The 17,607-nt window shown below is 50.8% G+C and overlaps 1 protein-coding gene across 3 annotated transcripts in view; it reads right to left on the bottom strand.

The window, feature by feature from the left end:
* The window catches only part of STARD8 (StAR related lipid transfer domain containing 8), a 127,404-nt gene that overhangs the window by 17,342 nt on the left and 92,455 nt on the right, over positions 1-17,607 (bottom strand). For all 3 annotated transcript variants that reach the window (XM_084814275.1, XM_084814277.1, XM_084814276.1), the window contains exons 3-5: positions 10,916-10,997; positions 6,417-6,480; positions 2,522-3,894 (exon numbers count right to left, since the gene is read on the bottom strand). In XM_084814275.1, the coding sequence (XP_084670401.1) occupies positions 2,522-3,894; positions 6,417-6,480; positions 10,916-10,997 (1,519 nt within the window). The remainder of the gene's footprint in view (positions 1-2,521; positions 3,895-6,416; positions 6,481-10,915; positions 10,998-17,607) is intronic.

Genomic DNA, 17,607 nt, shown 5'->3' with positions numbered 1-17,607 from the left:
GGAAGGAAGAGCATTAAGCTACAATACACTGGTAAGTGGGCTATTGGGCCCTGTCCCCTTTGCCCACCACTGGAGTGCAGCTCCTGAGTGTTTCCAAAATGGAATTTGGCCCTTGGGCTGAAATAGTTCAGCACCCCTGTACAGCCATATGCCCCGCACATGGCTCCTGTCCAAGAACGTTCCCATACTCTAAAATGGCACAAGGTCACTCCTAGAGCCATCGGCAACACAGCCACTCAGCCAAGAGGCACGAGGTCTCCCTCGGAGGCTGAAGCAGCAGTTGGCAACAGGTAGTTTTAAGGCCATGTCTCTTTGTTCAAATCAAGTCAGTCAAAGAAACCATCAAGCGACTGGGCCGTGGTGGCCTGGCGTGGAGTGTGTGCCAGGAACTCCGCAGTTCACATCTCACTTCAGTCACCATCACCATGCTCAGTGGCCTTGCATCAGGGACGGAATTCCAAGCCCAGGAGAAGGGAGGCCCCACAGATCAGATGAGGACATCACTATCAACCTACTGCCATCTAGACTAGGACCATGTGCCCCAAGCACAAAACAGGAACTCAGAATATGTGCAGAGCCAACAACTCATGCGCATGATCTCACCCACAGACACAACACGTGTAACGTGCATATTTGTGGCATATTTTCAATTAGTAGAACATTGGTAAAATGGGGAGACGAGCAGAAAAATGTACCCGTTTTATGGATGCGGTACACTAGTGCTATTAAATTCTCCACCCTATTTGTGAGCAGAGGAATTGGAGGAATCTTTTTACCAAATTTCTCCAGAGGGAGGAGAAACTCTCCAGTAGCTTCTTAGAGGGGGGCTGAGTAAAAGTTGTACTTTTTTTGTACTGAGGTTGTAGCGCAAACTCTTTCTTCTTTTCTAGGGGATTTTGGTTTTTGCACTGCTGCTTTAAGGAGCAACAGCAGCCACTGTGCGGGCAGCCTGGCCACCATTTTGCATCCTCCATAATGCCCCATACCTAGAATTATTCTGGAGCACTGGAGGGCAGCAGGGGGGGAACGGAGGTGGTGAACACAAAAAATGGTGGAGAAAATTCTGCAGAGTGGCCTTCTATTTCTTGGGGGTAAGACAAAGAAACATCTCAGAATGATGCTCAGAATGAAGATGCATTCTTAAAAAATGCATCTTCTGAGAAATGTTGGCTCAGCTGTAGTTGTCATTCTGTAAGGTTCAGCACTTTGCCAGGGTCTCCCAAACCCTAGATTTCGAAGGGGTGTGGAGACACCTCATGTCTAACACAGACGCTTATAGCGCCCTTCCTTCCCTACAAGCCCTCTAGCAGGTATATGTTGTGTCCAGCTGAAGGGAAGGGGTGTGCCAAAATCTCTCCTCCAATTTCCCAAACGTTTTCTTCCCCATGAAAGATGCTTCCGTTGCTCTTCCTCAAGGTGCTTTAGAATTACTTCTGGTGGTGTTTTTGAGCTGAATGTAGCATTGCGAGGCAGCTGAGGGTACTGCATCGATTTTTCTTTCTCCATCACTCTGCAGCATCCCTGGCTGCACACGTTTCCTAATCAGGAAAAGCTCCATGGGTGAGAAGCTGCCTCATGACACCTTCCCCTGGAATTGAAGTGCAGGAAGATGGGGAGGCTGCAGGAGAGAGGATTGTACAATGAAAGACAGGACACTTGCACACTCTCCTTGGCTATCTCATGAGGAAGGTAAGCACAAAATGTCTTCTCCTTTGAACTTCTTTTCAACAGCAATTTCTTTTCTATTAAGCGGAATGAGAGTGGTAAAAAAATGTGGAAGAAACGTTTGGCACACCATTAAAATATTTCTGTTGTTTTCTGTTAACCTTACATAAGCAGAAGGTTAATACTGAGAATCCAAGATAGCGATAACTAGGTAGTTTGGGCCCACCATTTAAAATAAGTAGGTAAGCCAGGCCTGCCTGGGCCGCCCTAAATCCCACCCCTGCCTTATATCTGCAAATGGGGGTTGGGGGGCCGAAAATGTTGGCATGCTTTAAATGACTGATGTGAGTTCTGATGTAAAGAACTGTTGTTGAATCATCTGAACTCCAGAAATGCATCCATTAAATCCTATCATAAATATGATCATCAACTGAATTTTAAATGGCTGTTTCACTCCTTACCAAATTCCAGCCACACCTTAGGAAAAAAAATCCTAGAAGCATGACTGCCTTCTTAGGGCTCCTCAAAGCCAACCCTTCCCCACGGACAGCACGCCTCCGCATTCTGTGGCTGTTCCCATGTGCGAATCAGAGCTAAGAGGCTAGAATAAAGTGCAGCACGCAGCGGGTCGTCTACCACTCAGTCCAGGGGCGGGGTGGGATTCTATCCCAAGTGTAAAGATGGTGGCCGGGCAGACACAGATGGCGCCAAGGGGCTGCCGGGTTGGCAGCTTTTGGTGCTTCCGGCTGTGGGAGGGGATGACTCAGACCCCAGGCAGGGCTGGCTTTCCACATGCAAGGAGGACAAGTGACCACCCAGCACTCAAAGAGCTGCCTCTTGCCCCCCCTGCCCCTACCTGCACGGCCTGGTGAGCGAGGCTCCCACGCCGGAGTCCCTCCGCTCCCTCATTTCCATGTCCTCCGCCTCGTTCAGAGAGTTGGCGGCACTGTCAAAGTCGCTGGCGGAGGTGCCAATGTCGGACATGGACCGCTCCTCGAAGGTCAGGTGGGCGGGCTCTCCCCCAGAGTCGGTCTCCTCCCCCTCCTCCTCCCCTGCTACCTCCACCTCAAGACTTTCCCCCTCCACGTCCAGACCGACTGTGTTGGACCAGAGCTCCACTTTCTGCTGGAGCCCCCAGACGTGCCGCAGGATGTCATCCAGGTTTTCGTAAACCACCTCCCCGTCCAGGTCAAAGAGGCTGTCGCCACTGCCACGTTCGGGCACATTGTCATAGAGGCTGGCACAGCTGCCCATGGAGCTGCAGGAGGGCCGCCTCTGGCGGCATGCAAAGGCTCGTGCGGACGCGTCGCCCACCCCACTGCTGCGGCCAAGGCCGGCCCCCCCTGCCAAAAGGCCCACGGCTTTGTGGCTCGATGTCCAGTCTGCCAAGCAGCTGCTCTCAAGGGGGCACAAGCTTTCAATGGAGAGCGATTTGGGGAAAGTGCCTGGCTTGTAGTCCCTGGGGATGTGGAACAAGTCCTCCCTTTTAGAGGGGTCCTGGCAGCCCAGCCCTCTCGCCGGCCAGCCAGTGCCTTTGTCCAGGGCTGCTTCGTAGTCTTCCAGATAGACGCCGCCTCGTCTGGGCTCACGCTGCACCTGGTCTCCTGCCAAGGCCAGCGCGTCTTTGGGCCGACGCCCTGAGAGAAGAGGTTTACTGCTGTGAAAAGACGCCGAGGCGCCCCTTCGTGGCGGAGGCCCCTTCCCTGCTGTGGGGTTCTCAGCACGTCTGGAGGAGTTCCACCGCGGCTTGGCCTGTGCTCCGCCCTCCCCTTCCGCTTTAGCAGGGGCCGCTTTCTCCTTGTCTTTCCTTCTCAGAGACTCAATCCTCTTGAGGAAGCTCCGCGTCCGCCTTTTCTTGGGCTTTTGCTTGCTGCTCCTGCTCAGGCTTGGAGACTGGTCTGCTGGCAAGTGGTCACTCAAGCTCTGGATGGAGCTGGTTAAAGTTGAGGAGTTCTGGATGGGGGATGGATCCGGCAGTGTGGCCATGGCAGCAACGGTTCCACCTGTGCTGCCTGTGCTAGCATTGCTGTGGAGCGACGCAGCCTCCAGGTCAGCACTGAGGTCTGTGAGGATGCTCTCCTGGCTGGACACCTTCCTCGGGGCGGAGTCTCTCTCCAGGCTGCAGGAGAGGAAGTCATCAGAGCCAATTCGAGACCACCTTCTGCTGTCCCTCTGGAAGGCCCACCGGTCGCTGATGGCACAGAAGTCTTCATCCTCTGAGTCTTCGTTCTAAACCAAGCGCAGAAATCACAGCGTCACTTCGCAGCCCAGAAAGCCCTCCTTGCACATGTGAACATGGGTCAGATGAAGCTGGGACCTTTTCACACATCACTTTAGGATGCAAGTAGATTATATGACACAGTGGATTCCACACATGATTTCTGAACAGGGGTTGGCAAATACTGGACATTGACTGGATTAGCCAATCCGTCACCATCACCCATTCAAGATCTAACTGCAGAAACCCTTTGGGAAGGATGCTTCCTGACATCTCCTAGGGATTTCGATTAAAATGAATTCTTGTTTTTAAAGGTCAGACTGCACCTCCTTTCAGGGGAGTACATGGAGCAGCTTAGGAAAACAGGGTGAGGATGGCAGGGCTCCAGCGACTTAGTATACACAGCTTTATATAGAATAATACAATGGTTATTGCTTTTGTATTGGAGGTTCAGATGGGAAGACAAAAATGACACAAGAGAGCTGCCTGCGGTGTGTTTGCAGCAAGTGAGGGCAGGGAGAAGAAAGGCAGGAATCAATGGAGCCCGGGGAGCCTATTAGGAAGAGGGGCAAGGAGGAAGCTGAAGGACAGGGTAGCCAAAGGAAGAAGGGTAGAACAGCCAGTGGACCGAGGGGGCCGTGCACAGAGGGCATTTATGAGCATGGGAGGATGGGAACCAACTTGACAAGAAGAGTTTGACCATGGGATGATATAGCCCATTTATGTCTGCTCAAGCAGTCTTGTGCAGGAGGCTTTGCCAGCCCTGCTCCCTGTAACTGGGCATGTGGAGACTGAATCTGGATCGCCTGCATGCAAAGCAGGTCCACTACCCCCGAGCTATGAGCCTCCCCAAAGAAGGAGCCAAGGCAAACAGGATCCTTCCAGGTGTCAACATGAGGGCTGGGGGTGGAGAGTCTCAGCACAGTTTAAAGCCCTGCTCTTATCACTTCTAGCTGAGCTGGAAGTTCTCTAAAGAAAGCTTTTGCTTCGAATTTCGGGGCCCAAAATGGCCACCCCCAGCATATCCCTCTTCACCACTGCAGCCTATTTCATGGTAATGATCTTCCCAGTGGATGCTGGCCACCATTTTCATTTCCCAGGAGCCCCTCTCAGGATGATGCTTGTTCTGAGGGGGCTTCTGGGAAATAAAAATGGTGGCCAGCAGCCACTTTGAGGAACACTGTGGCCACCGGGGGTATTTTCAACCCCACAGCAAAAAATCTGACAAAATGCCCTCCTATTTCGCCCCCTGTTAACGGAGTGGCAAGAAAGTGAAGTATTTTCAGATTATGTTTTGTTTACTTTTTATACCTTTGTATCTTTTCTTTAGAAAGCACCATGAACAGAGATGGCCACAGCGACACATGCCTCAGTTGCACTCAGAGAGGACTACACCCCATGCTCTGAACAGGACTATCTTCGAAGAGTCTTGGGACACTCCAGAAAAACTGGACAAGAGCGTGGCAGCTCAAATAGTGGGCAAGAGCATGCAAAGAGCTCCGTTTGGACAAGAAAGTAGCAGCTCGGTTGCTCACAAGATCGTGGATGTGTGCTCAGAAGAACATGGATTACGCCCCTTTTAGAACAGTTGCAGTGGCTGACGACATGTTTCTGGCTGCAATTCAACGTCCACGTTATGACCTCTAAAGCCCTAAGGACGGTCTGCCTGCCTTCATTCTATCCTGCCCACATCCTAAGACTGGACGGAGAGGCCCTTCTTTGCATCCCCGTGTGGGCTGACGCTAGATTGTCGGAATGCGTAAGAGGGTCTCTATGGAATTCTTCCACGGGAGGTTCATCTGGTCCCTTTGCTTTTTAGCCTCTGCTTTCTGGTTAAGATGATTTTGTTCAGGTGTGATCATCATTAGTCTGGATGGTTTTATGCCGACTCTGATATTTTAATTGGCTGTCACACAGTCTCTTTGATTTTATTATTGTTGGGGTGAGTTTTTAAAAATATATTTCATTAATTAATTTTAGCCACTTTGCATGCTATATTTTTAGTGGAAAGGAGGGATATAAATTATTTAAATAAACAATCTTATAGTAACTATAATGTTATCAACACAGGCCAAACTGTCACTCATTTTCTTAAAAATCGATTTCTGCCTTTGGCCCGGACACAGGCCCACGGCACTGGTCATAGCAATCGTCACTCACTGTGCTGAACCAACGAGGTGGCCAGAAACAGAGGTGTCAACACTCCTCCAGTTGCTGAAGCGCTGCAGGATGATGCCTCCCCCACCCCCGCCCCCAGGCTCTCCCTAAATGCTGCCCCTGGAAAGGGGCTGTAAGAGCTCGCCCAGGGCCCAGGGTGGGGAGGCCTGCATGCAGCTGGCAGGAGAGGCCAGGGAACTTGGAGGCCAGGGAGCCACAGGGGCCGGTAAAGCCATGGAGGGCAAAGGGTGGCAGGTCTAGGTTCTGGTGACGCCTCGGTGTCCGGGTCCCACAGGGCTGAGTCTCCATCCAATTCCACCCTGGCTTGGTTTCTCCGAGACCCGCCCAGCCTTTCCCGCAAGGTTCCTCCATGTACCTGTTTCCGCTGAAAGTGGACTTCCAGCTTCATCGAGGCGCACGAGTTCAGGGTCATGAGCCTCCTGCGAACAAACAAGAGGAGCTTTTGTCTCGCGTTGCTGTTCTGCGGCAGCTGCAATTGGTCTGGCTATTTAAAAACAAGCAGCTCTTGTTTGAGGTCATTGTCACTTGTCATGCAAACAGCTGGGGATCAAGCGAGCACACAAGGCTCTGAGGCGCCCGGAGCTGCCCGGGGAGAGCAGGCTCCGGCCAATGGAGGTGCTCTGGGCTCACGCCCCTTCCACCCAGCTGGCTCACGTGCCTCGGCGTGGCATCTCAAGCGAGAAGCCTCGAGCCACTCAAACGTGCCAGCGCCCAGAGAGCTTTCATCTCATGCCAGCAACTGCTTTCCAAGTCTGAGTCCAGGGAAGGGTAATTCCCCAGCACCACTGCTAAAAGAAGTTCCTGGAGTCTGGGGCCAGCTGGCAGATAGCTGGAAGTATCCCACCCGAGCGTGCTCCAGTCACAGACTGCACACACACACACTCCCCTCCGATCGCATCTGTTCATCCTAGAAAGTCGAGGATTGGAGGCCTGGAGGATAACTCAGGGGCATCAAGCCGAGCCCTCAGCCTCCAAAATCAGCCCCTACGCAGGTTTGCACACAGTCCAGTTTTCACAAAGCAGGGTAGCTATGTTGGCCATAAGAAGAATGGCAAAATCCGTATTAGTGGAATACCTTTATTAAGCCAACCAAAATATCACCCAAAATGTGCAAGCTTTTGAGATCTTCGGACCTCTTCACCAGGGAAGATGTTACAAAAAACAGGTTTCACAGGAGGGTGGGGGAGGGAACAAGAGGGAAAAAACTGACTTGGTGGTGAGGTCCCGGGTCTGCATATTCAGAATCCCAAAATGAAGCGGGCAAGGAGGAGGAGACTCTGCGACTCATCTGATAGTTACAGGACAAAATATCTCAGGGAGATGTTTCCATGGTCAAAACAATGTGTTGAGTGTCACCATCCTGTATACATGGGAAACCTAAGGAAGGCAGAACCTTAGCTGACTGGTCACTTGCTCTCCCCTCTCTGTCATGGCCACCACGAATCTGCCACCGGCGGGTGAGGGCACTACATGCTTTTTTGAGTGGGAGGGGCAGGGCACGTGGCAGGCACCGAGAGAGGTGTCTGGAGGCAAGTCGTGCTCACGAGCATCATGTTGCCTCCTCTGGCCCTAACGGAGGAAAAACAGCCCAGTGAAGACTGAGCATGCTCCGTGGGTATGGAATGCTGGCTGACTTGTGAGGAAATGGGCTCTCCTGGAAGAGGGCCTGGCTGGCTGGGCCAGGAGAACAGGAGCACTCCATATGGCAACGTTTTTGCTGCACATCCTACTATGCAGCAGGACGTGCAGCAGAAGGAGGAAGAGGAGGAGGAAAGCCGAGGCCCGAGGAGTGGGCTGTGTCCTTAGCGCAGCGGCTTAATGGCCTGTGCCAAAAGGGCAGGAGGAGAGAAGCTGGTGGCTTGGTCCTGGTGTTTGCTCCTGCCAGGAGGCACGTGACCGGCTCGCCTGTTATTAACTCGCTCAGTGCAGCCGACCTAAACTGCTCTGATGTTGAGCTGACAGCGGCTTAAGCCCCATTCACTTTTTCCTGGTTGCAGGGCTCCATTCAGGGAATGTTGACTCCTAGCATGTTTATTTGCAGGACCAGCAACGGAGCACCGTGTCCTGCCTGTGGCAGAGGAAGGGCACCGATCACAGCTGCACAGCACAGCAGGGGCTTTGCAAGCAGGGGGTCTCTGGTTCAGCCCTAGCAGGCGAGAGGAAAGACGCGGCTCCCCCGGAAGCATCGCTGCGCCAGTGGGAATGGGTGACACTGGCTAGATGGACCAGTAAGCTCCCTAAGCTGCTTTCAGCTGAATCTGAACTCAGGTCCTTCTAGCCTGACCAGAACTGTCCACTCTGACTGGCAGCAGTTCCCCCAAGCCTTTCCCAGCCCTGAGTTTGGAAGTGCAAAGACAATGCAGGGAGAAACCTCAGGCCCGGTGGGCTAGTGGTGCAGGATGGCTCTCTGCGCCTCTGCCCATGGGATGACTGAGGCAAAATGGGCAACTCTATGCCCACCTGCGGAATTTACACCGGTTGCAGAATCCAGCTGTTCTGGCACAGAATCTGGGTGGCCCAACAGAATTGCAAAGGACTGCAGCTCAGTGGAAGGCATGGGCTTTGCATGCAGCCATTCCCCAGCCCCTCCAGCTACGGCTGGGGAAGACGCTGGAGACCTAGTTCCTAGTTCTGGATTTATTTTTTAACCTTGAGCTAGGGTTGTGTGGAGCAGCCCTGAGAAAACGAGTCTTCTGGTCTTATCAAAATTACTTGTGCTTCCCTTGAAAATTCCTCACAAGTTTTGCCAAAGCAGGTAATGCAAAATTCTCCTTGAAATGTCCTGTTAGTCAAAACTCAGTGGAGACTCCATGCCAAGCGTCTACCCTGAACAGAAGGTCCCTGCCGCTGCTTTCGCTTGGTGCAGTGCTGCAGGCTGCAAGGCTGGACGACTGACGGGGTTTAGCTCCACAGGGGCGCTGCGCTGCTGGGCGTGAAGAGGGAGGGGGATGCCAGAGGAAAGCCTCCTCCTCCTCCTCCTCCCAGGGGAGGAAGCAAAGTGACCCACGGGCGTACAGAAACAGGAGCTGCGGCTCTGAGCCAGCACATGCTGCTGGAACGTCCAAGGCTGCCCGGCCTGTCGCACACCTGGACAAAAGTCAACAGCCTCAGTTTGTGCCCTTTGCTGGCTTCAGTAGAGGCTCAGAAGGGGAGGGATTGAAGCTTCGGTTTGGGCAGAATTAAACTGAAACCAGGCGGGGGGGGGGGATCAAAGCACCGTGGGAGGAGGCATGTGTGTCTAAGCACACAAACAGGACATACTCCCGGAGAAGCGTGCACAGGATGGCAGCCCAAGTGGCCTGAGGAAAGTCAGTCTCTCTGCGCTTCAGTCTCGACAGGGTTATTGTTATAAGGATCGCCGAGATCTTGTACGAGATCTTGTATGTGGAGCACTTCAGAAAGAATGATATTGATGACTATCATTGCAATTAAAAAGAAAGCCCCCCCCCCCCCCCCCCGCAGCGCATGCCGCCGGGATTTGTTGTGGTCTTTGTAGGAATGTGGCGGTTCACGGAGAGGGCTGGAAATAGCCACCCCATCTTCTAGCACTAGGGGGCAGTCTAAGCACCCGAGCTTTCTCCGCCAAGGAAGGACTTGCTGGCTCAGACGGCTCTCAGCCCGAACAACGTTTTAGCAACAAGACCAAGCCAGCAAGGCCACACCAGCGCGCCCGCGTGGAGGTTTCGCCAGGGCTCAGGCTCAGCAAATCCAGGACCAGCAGGACACGGGTCCGACATTCCACTCTGGAGGAAGGTCGCAGGACAGAGCTATGGAGCAGCGAGGGGGCAGCTTGTCAGGCAGAACAGGGGCCAAAGCTCGGTGGCTGAGTGCATGCTATGCGCGCTCGTGCGCACACACAGTCTCCAGTTCAATCCCATAAATGGAGGCTCTCTGGCCAAGACCTGGAGAGCTGCAGTTACAGTCAGAGTGGACAGCCCTGCATGGGGCAGGCAGACCTGCACCCTGACTCAGTATAAGCAGCTTCATAACAGTCGAAAAGACAAGACATGGATGGAACCTTCCTGCTGAGGAGCACTCTACCTCCGATTATCAAGGCGTTGGGGTGGCTCGCTCACAACATGTCTTGTTCGTGCGTTTCCTAAACCAGAGGCATCTGGCTTGACACTTGGGGACAGAGGGTTGGGCTAGGCAGACCTTTCATCTGATCTAGCAGGGCACACTTTATTAGCTTCTTTTTCAGGTGCAGCTTCCCAGCTCCATTGGGAGGACCTCCCCAGCTCCTCTCCGCCCACCCCAGCCCAAGGGTCTGACTTTCCTCTCGGCCATCACGTCAGGGGATTAACTCAGGGTAGCAGGACACAGGTGTACAGCATGCCAAGATGCACTTTCCCAGCCAGTGCAAATTAAAAGAGGGAGGTTCTGCCTGCAAAGCACCAGAGATTCCAAAGGTGAACTTGCCAACACTTCTGGCCATGCCCTTTTCAAAGATGGTGATAATGATGGAGGAGGAGAATGTAGCACCATCAATGCGCCAAGGCGTGGACAACCCAAGTCCATATGCAGGGCAGGGACTGGGGGCAGAGAATGAGAAAACAAGGAGCAGGGTGGGAGTCGGGGACAAGGCTGAAAGAGGACTGTCAGGGTTGGTGGTTGGGGGCAAGCTGCAGGCAAAGCAGGCGGGCAGGGATGAACTGCTTGGCCTATTCTGAATGGCCAGTGGCTCAAGGCTGGGCAGCTGATACAGGGTCAGCCGCTTTACAGGACTGGGGAGAACGGCACCCCTGACACCAGCTGAGTCTCCCATCTGCAATCCCATCCTCTGCCCATACCTTGCTTCCCCATCTCCTTCCATTTCAACATGTTAAGAAACAGCAATATGTATTTTAAATTAACCTGCAGAGGGATTTGAGGGAATCCTGGTCCAAAAAGCTGTGGTCCTTCTTCACAGAGGCGATGTCAAGAGGGAACAGTGACTCTAAGGACAAGACGAAGAAGAGGCAAATTAGAGGTCCAGCTATTGAGGCATGTCAGGAAAGAAGGAGAGCTATTCCTGGAAGACGATGCATAAAATGGCTGTGAACAGTGGGAGGAAGGGGAGGGAATGCCTTTCGCCTATTGATGCAGTCCAACATGCACCCTCTCTGCTTACCATCAATTGGATTTGCCACCCCACTCCCAGAGCTGTCTGTATGCTGAAATTCTGTGGCTGTACCACACAGGTTAAAAATTGGGATTCAGCATCCTGAAAACCTCAGTTTCCATTTTATATAAAACAATTTTCTATTCCTTATAGACAGATGTCAAAATATGTGAGTGAAATTTAAAGGCTTGTTCAAGTACTGCTTCCAGGTGGGTCCAATTCAACGTGGGGAGTGCGTACACACACGTGTTTAAAAATAACAGTAATAAAAATCATTAAAAAAAATCAATTATAGCAAGTGCCTCTTTTAAAACATATCCTGGCTTAAACTGAAATCTGAATTTAATACAAACAAGCATGTTAAATCCTACATTTATAATCTCTTAAAACTGAACCACTTAATAAATATGTTGAGTTAAATGGTTCTTTCCTATGTAAAAAAAGAACCACTGAGGGAAATATCAGCCAGTAATTTTATCTTCCCCTTCATGGATCACTGCCTTGTTGTGGCGAAGGGGCTTGCGTAACTCAGTGAAGCCATAAGCTATGCCGTGCAGGGCCACCCAAGACGGACAGGTCATGGCAGAGAGTTCTGACAAAATGTGGTCCACTGGAGAAGGAAATGGCAACCCACTCCAGTATTCTTGCCAAGAAAACCCCATGGAACGTATCACAAGGCTAAAAGAGATGACGCCGGAAGATGAGCCCCTCAGGTCGGAAGGTGTCCAATATGCTACTGGGGAAGAGCAGAGGGTATTTCCAAGTAGCGCCAGAAAGAGTGAAGCGGCTGGGCCAAACCCGAAAGGACACTCAGCTGTGGATGTGTCTGGCGGTGAAAAGAAAATCCGATGCTGTAAAGAACAATATTGTTTAGGAACCTGGAATGTCAGATCAATGAATCAAGGTAAGCTGGAGGTGGTCAAACATGAGATGGCAAGATTGAACATCGACATCTTGGGAGTCAGCGAACTCAAATGGACAGGCATGGGCGAATTTAATTCAGGTGACCATCATATCTAATATTGTGGGCAAGAATCCCTTAGAAGAAATGGAGTAGCACTCATAGTCAACAAAAGGGTGGGAAAAGCAGTACTGGGGTACAATCTTAAAAATGATAGAATGATCTCAGTACGAATCCAAGGCAAACCATTCAACATCACAGTAATTCAAGTCTATGCCCCAGCCACTGAGGCCGAAGAAGCTGAGGTTGATCGGTTCTATGAAGACCTACAACACCTTCTAGAACTAACACCAAAAAAAGATGTCCTCTTCATCATAGGGGATTGGAATGCTAAAGTAGGAAGTCAAGAAATCACCGGGATAACAGGCAGGCATGGCCTTGGTGTACAAAATGAAGCAGGACAAAAGCTAATAGAGTTTTGCCAAGAGAACATGCTGATCATAGCAAACACTCTTTTCCAACAGCACAAGAGGCGACTCTACACATGGACATCACCAGATGGTCAATATCGAAATCAGATTGATTATGTCCTTTGCAGCCAAAGATGGAGAAGCTGCATACAGTCAGTAAAAACAAGACCTGGAGCTGACTGTGGCTCAGATCATGAGCTGCTTCTTGCAAAATTTCGGCTTAAATTGCAGAACGTAGGGAAAGCCACTAAACCTTTCAGGTATGACCTAAATCATATCCCTGATGAATATACAGTGGAGGTGAGGAATAGATTTCAGGGATTAGACCTGATAGACAGAGTGCCTGAGGAACTATGGACGGAGGTCCGTAACATTGTTCAGGAGGCAGCAACGAAATCCGTCCCAAAGAAAAAGAAATGCAAGAAAGCCAAGTGGCTGTCTGATGAGGCTTTACAAGTAGCTCACGAAAGAAGGGAAGCGAAAAGCAAGGGAGAAAGGGGAAGATATACCCAACTGAATGCAGAGTTCCAGAGAATAGCAAGGAGAGACAAGAAGGCCTTCTTAAATGAACAATGCAAAGAAATCGAGGAAAACAACAGAATGGGAAAGACTAGAGATCTCTTCAAGAAAATTGGAGATCTCAAGGGAACGTTTTGTGCAAAGACGGGCATGATAAAGGACAAAGAAGGCAGGGACCTAACAGAAGCGGATGAGATTAAGAAGAGGTGGCAAGAATACACAGAAGAACTATACAGGAAAGATTTGAATGTCCCTGATAGCCATGATAGTGCGGTCACTGAACTTGAGCCGGACATCCTCGAGAGTGAAGTCAAGTGGGCCTTAGGAAGCATTAGTAACAACAAAGCTAGCGGAGATGACAGTATTCCAGCCGAGCTATTTAAAATCCTAAAAGATGATGCTGTTAAAGTGCTGCATTCAATATGCCAACAAATCTGGAACACTCAACAGTGGCCACAAGACTGGAAAAGGTCAGTTTACATTCCAATTCCAAAGAAGGGCAACGCCAAAGAGTGTTCAAACTACCGCACAATTGCGCTCATTTCACATGCCAGCAAGGTGATGCTCAAAATCCTACAAGCTAGGCTTCAGCAGTATGCGAACCGAGAACTACCGGAAGTACAAGCTGGGTTTCGAAGAGGCAGAGGAACTAGAGATCAAATCGCCAACATTCGCTGCATCATGGAGAAAGCAAGAGAATTCCAGAAAAACGTCTATTTCTGCTTCATTGACTACGCTAAAGCCTTTGATTGTGTGGATCACAACAAACTGTGGCAAATTCTGAAAGTGATGGGAGTACCAGACCACCTTACCTGTCTCCTGAGAAACCTGTATGAGGGTCAAGAAGCAACAGTAAGAACCAGAGATGGAACAACCGATTGGTTCAAAATTGGGAAAGGAGTACGACAAGGCTGCATATTGTCACCCTGCTTATTTAACTTATATGCAGAGTACATCATGAGAAATGCCGGGTTGGATGAATCAGAGATCGGAATTAAGATTGCCGGGAGAATTATCAACAACCTCCGATATGCAGACGATACCACCCTAATGGCAGAAAGCGAAGAGGATCTCAAGAGCCTCTTGTTGAGGGTGAAAGAGGAGAGTGCAAAAGCTGGTTTGAAACTCAACATTAAAAAAACTAAGATCATGGCATCTGGCCCTATCACTTCCTGGCATATAGAAGGGGAAGAAATGGAAGCAGTGACAGATTTTACTTTCTTGGGCTCCAAGATCACCGCAGACGGTGACTGTAGCCATGACATTAAAAGACGCTTGCTCCTGGGGAGGAAAGCTATGGCAAACCTAGACAGCATAGTAAGAAGCAGAGACATCACCTTGCCGACAAAGGTCCGTCTAATCAAAGCTATGGTTTTCCCAGTAGTAATGTATGGCTGTGAGAGCTGGACTATAAGGAAGGCTGAGCGCCGAAGAATTGATGCTTTCGAACTGTGGTGCTGGAGAAGACTCTTACGAGTCCCCTGGACTGCAAGGAGGTCAAATCAGTCCATCCTAAAGGAAATCAACCCTGACTTCTCTTTGGAAGGACAGATAATGAAGCTGAAGCTCCAATATTTTGGCCACCTAATGCGAAGAGAAAACTCCCTGGAAAAGACCCTGATGCTGGGAAAGACTGAAGGCAAAAGGAGAAGGGGACGGCAGAGGATGAGATGGCTAGATAGCATCACGGATGCAATGAATATGAACTTGAGCACGCTCCGGGAGAGAGCGCAGGACAGGAAGGCCTGGCGTGCTATGGTCCATGGGGTCACGAAGAGTCGGACACGACTGAACAACAACAACAACAACAATTTTATCTTAAAGGAAAATGCACTCACAATTTGGGAAAAATATCTCACCCCTGAGGTTAAGCAAGATAAATTGTACAATAAGTTATGCCTTGTATTTATGACTGTGAGCTTAATGAGTTCTGCGGTGTATTCAGTTCTGAAATTATTAGTATGTATGACTCCAGGAACCATCTCCCTGAGAAACAGTCCTGTCATTCTGGAAAGTTCTGGCCACACAGCCTTCAAGGATCTGGGCTTTGCTCCATATCCTTACATGTGCTCAAGAAGACCCTGTCTCTAGTCTCTAAGCAGATCTCATTCTGCAATGTGCAAAAAACGAGAGGGACTCTTTCCGGAAAAACAAAGCAAGACACGAATGCCTGTCTCACATTTGTGTGGCCATTACCACTTCATGTAGTAATGAATTCTGCAGAAGTAAAGGATGGATCAAATGAAAAAAAGAATATCCAGGATGCATCATTTACGTCTATGGAATTGTGTCCAAGCAAGTGCTCTCTCGAAGACTCTGGAGAGGAAGGGTGCTAACCCTAAGCATACTCTGCCTCAAGAATAATCCTACACAGCCGCACATATTTATACCATATATATTTGCGCAATGTGCAGGCCAACCCTATTCACGCTTACTTAAACATACGCTCCACTGCATTCGAAGGCGCTTATTCCCACGCAAGCATGCACAAGAGTGCAGCCTCACCCTCCTTCCAAGACCCACAAAGAACTGGAATTGGCCTGTGGGAACAAGCAGCGTGCAAGGTATCGGGATATGGTGTATGGATGGGTGGGGCAGGGATGAAGAGTTGCACTAAGGCTGCACTCCTTTCGGGATGGCCACAACCCTACAAACTCAGAGGGCTTGTGGCCATCCAATGCAGAGTAGGAGGCGCGGCAGAGGCGATCTTCTCCTCTGTGCTCCTCCCGCTCTGCGGTTCAGCTAGACAGGCTTTTCTGCCCATCTAGCTGAGCCTCTGCAGAGTGTGAAGGAAGGAGGCTGGGGAGGCCTGGGGATACGGCATAAGCCAGCCTCTCCAGTCCCCTCATCTCCTCACCCACTGGCACACCCCTTTCCCTTGGAGAGGCAGCCAGTGTTGTTCTCTCCATGCTGGCTGCGAGGGGGAGAGGGCAGGGAGCTGGATTCCTGGGTCTGAGGCCGGACCGCTGTCTCTGACCTTGGATCCATGAATCTGAATTATCCTATGGCCCCCCAGACTCTGTCAAGGGGCCACAGGGTTGCTCCCTATAATGCACTCCCTCCCCTCACACACACATATTACTAGAAGTCCTGCTTTCTCTAGTCCCCCTCTAATGTGAGATATTACCTACTGCTGCTTCCCATGCTTTCAAGCTGCTACTCCATGGGCTACAATTTGGTTTTGAAATTAAGCATGGTAGATCTGCAGGAAACACAAAATCCCATGGAAGGCGCATGCATCCCTAGGGAAGCCTTCTACTTCAAATACCCGAGGGCACCTCCCAGTAGAAACGGAAGTGCCACATGCACACCAAGAGGCAGCTTGTACAGCTTTCAGCGGGGCTTGCTTTGTGCTTACGTGTTTGGAGGGGAGGGCCGGACCTGGACAATCACCGACTCTTGCACACCGATCAGAGCTTCCGCCAATTGTCCTTGCCTCATCTCCCCTTTCCTCAAGCTAGGCTGAGCTCAGGCTTTCATTCATTCCTCACCACCGGGAGTGATTATGGCCTCTGCTGTATTTTGGTGGTAAACAAACGTTGGCCAAGAGAATTAGCACTTGCCAAGGTCTATTTTGCAAGGTACTTGACACAAGAATAAAATATACTCTCCAAGTACAGAGAACAGCCACGACTTTGGGTATAGCATTCACAGCACAATCCTACGCATGCTTGCACTGGCATAACTCCCATTTAGTTCAATGGGTCTTCCTCCCAAGGCAAGTGTGCATAGGATAGCAGCTTTAGCTTCCTAAGGAAATTTCCTTCCTTCAAGCCACTTCCTTGCTCAAATGATGGAGAAGGTGAGCTTGGGCATGTGGCGACAACGTGTGATGAACCTGGAGAAGCCAAAGGAGTTGCTGAACGAGATGTCCAGTGGGCGGGGGCTGAAGTGCCACCAGCCCTGAAAAGGCAAGGCAGGTCCAGGTCGCCTCCCTTCTCTGCTTTCCAGGCAATCCCCCACCCGCACCCCAGTAGCGACACTGAGGCCGCAGGAATTTTACACAGGGGCTGCACCCTGGCAGAGCTGCAGAAGGCAGGAGATTCCACTCCGAAGGAAGATGTGCAGCAGACCCAACTGTTCACCCCCTGCCACTTCTCAAGCTCCAGCACTCCCAGCCCACGTGCCAGCTCCCGTGCCAACTTCACCTCCCCCAGAGGAGGCTCATCTGCCTGGAGGCTCCAGCACCTGTTACAGCCATGCGCCCTGTGAACCCTGTGGCAAAAGGACTGCCTGAAGGGGAAAGGTTCAGGAATACAAAACAGCTGATAGCAGAGGCTGCTTCCCAGAGCCCTGATCAAGGTGGGTGGTTAGCAACCCTACCAGAGTGTAGCAGCTGGCTCTCCGTGTGCCTGATCTCCTCGGAGGAAGGATGCAAGACAAACACAAGAGGCATATACACAAGACACTCACTGAGGAGTATCACAGAATAGTAGGGTTGGAAGGGGCCTATAAGATCATCGAGTAATCCAAAAGGAACAGAACAGCAATGGTTTGGAATGACCAAGATCTATGTATTCCTTCTTGTAATGCGTAACGCAATGACCCAGCTGCA

The sequence above is a fragment of the Heloderma suspectum genome, chromosome 9, assembly GCF_057233095.1.
Source record: "Heloderma suspectum isolate Gila_16-S chromosome 9, 16-S_ref, whole genome shotgun sequence".
In the NCBI taxonomy this organism is placed as follows: domain Eukaryota; kingdom Metazoa; phylum Chordata; class Lepidosauria; order Squamata; family Helodermatidae; genus Heloderma; species Heloderma suspectum.
The sequence above is the reverse complement of the archived record's forward strand: the minus strand, read 5'-3'. Positions and strand labels throughout refer to the sequence as shown.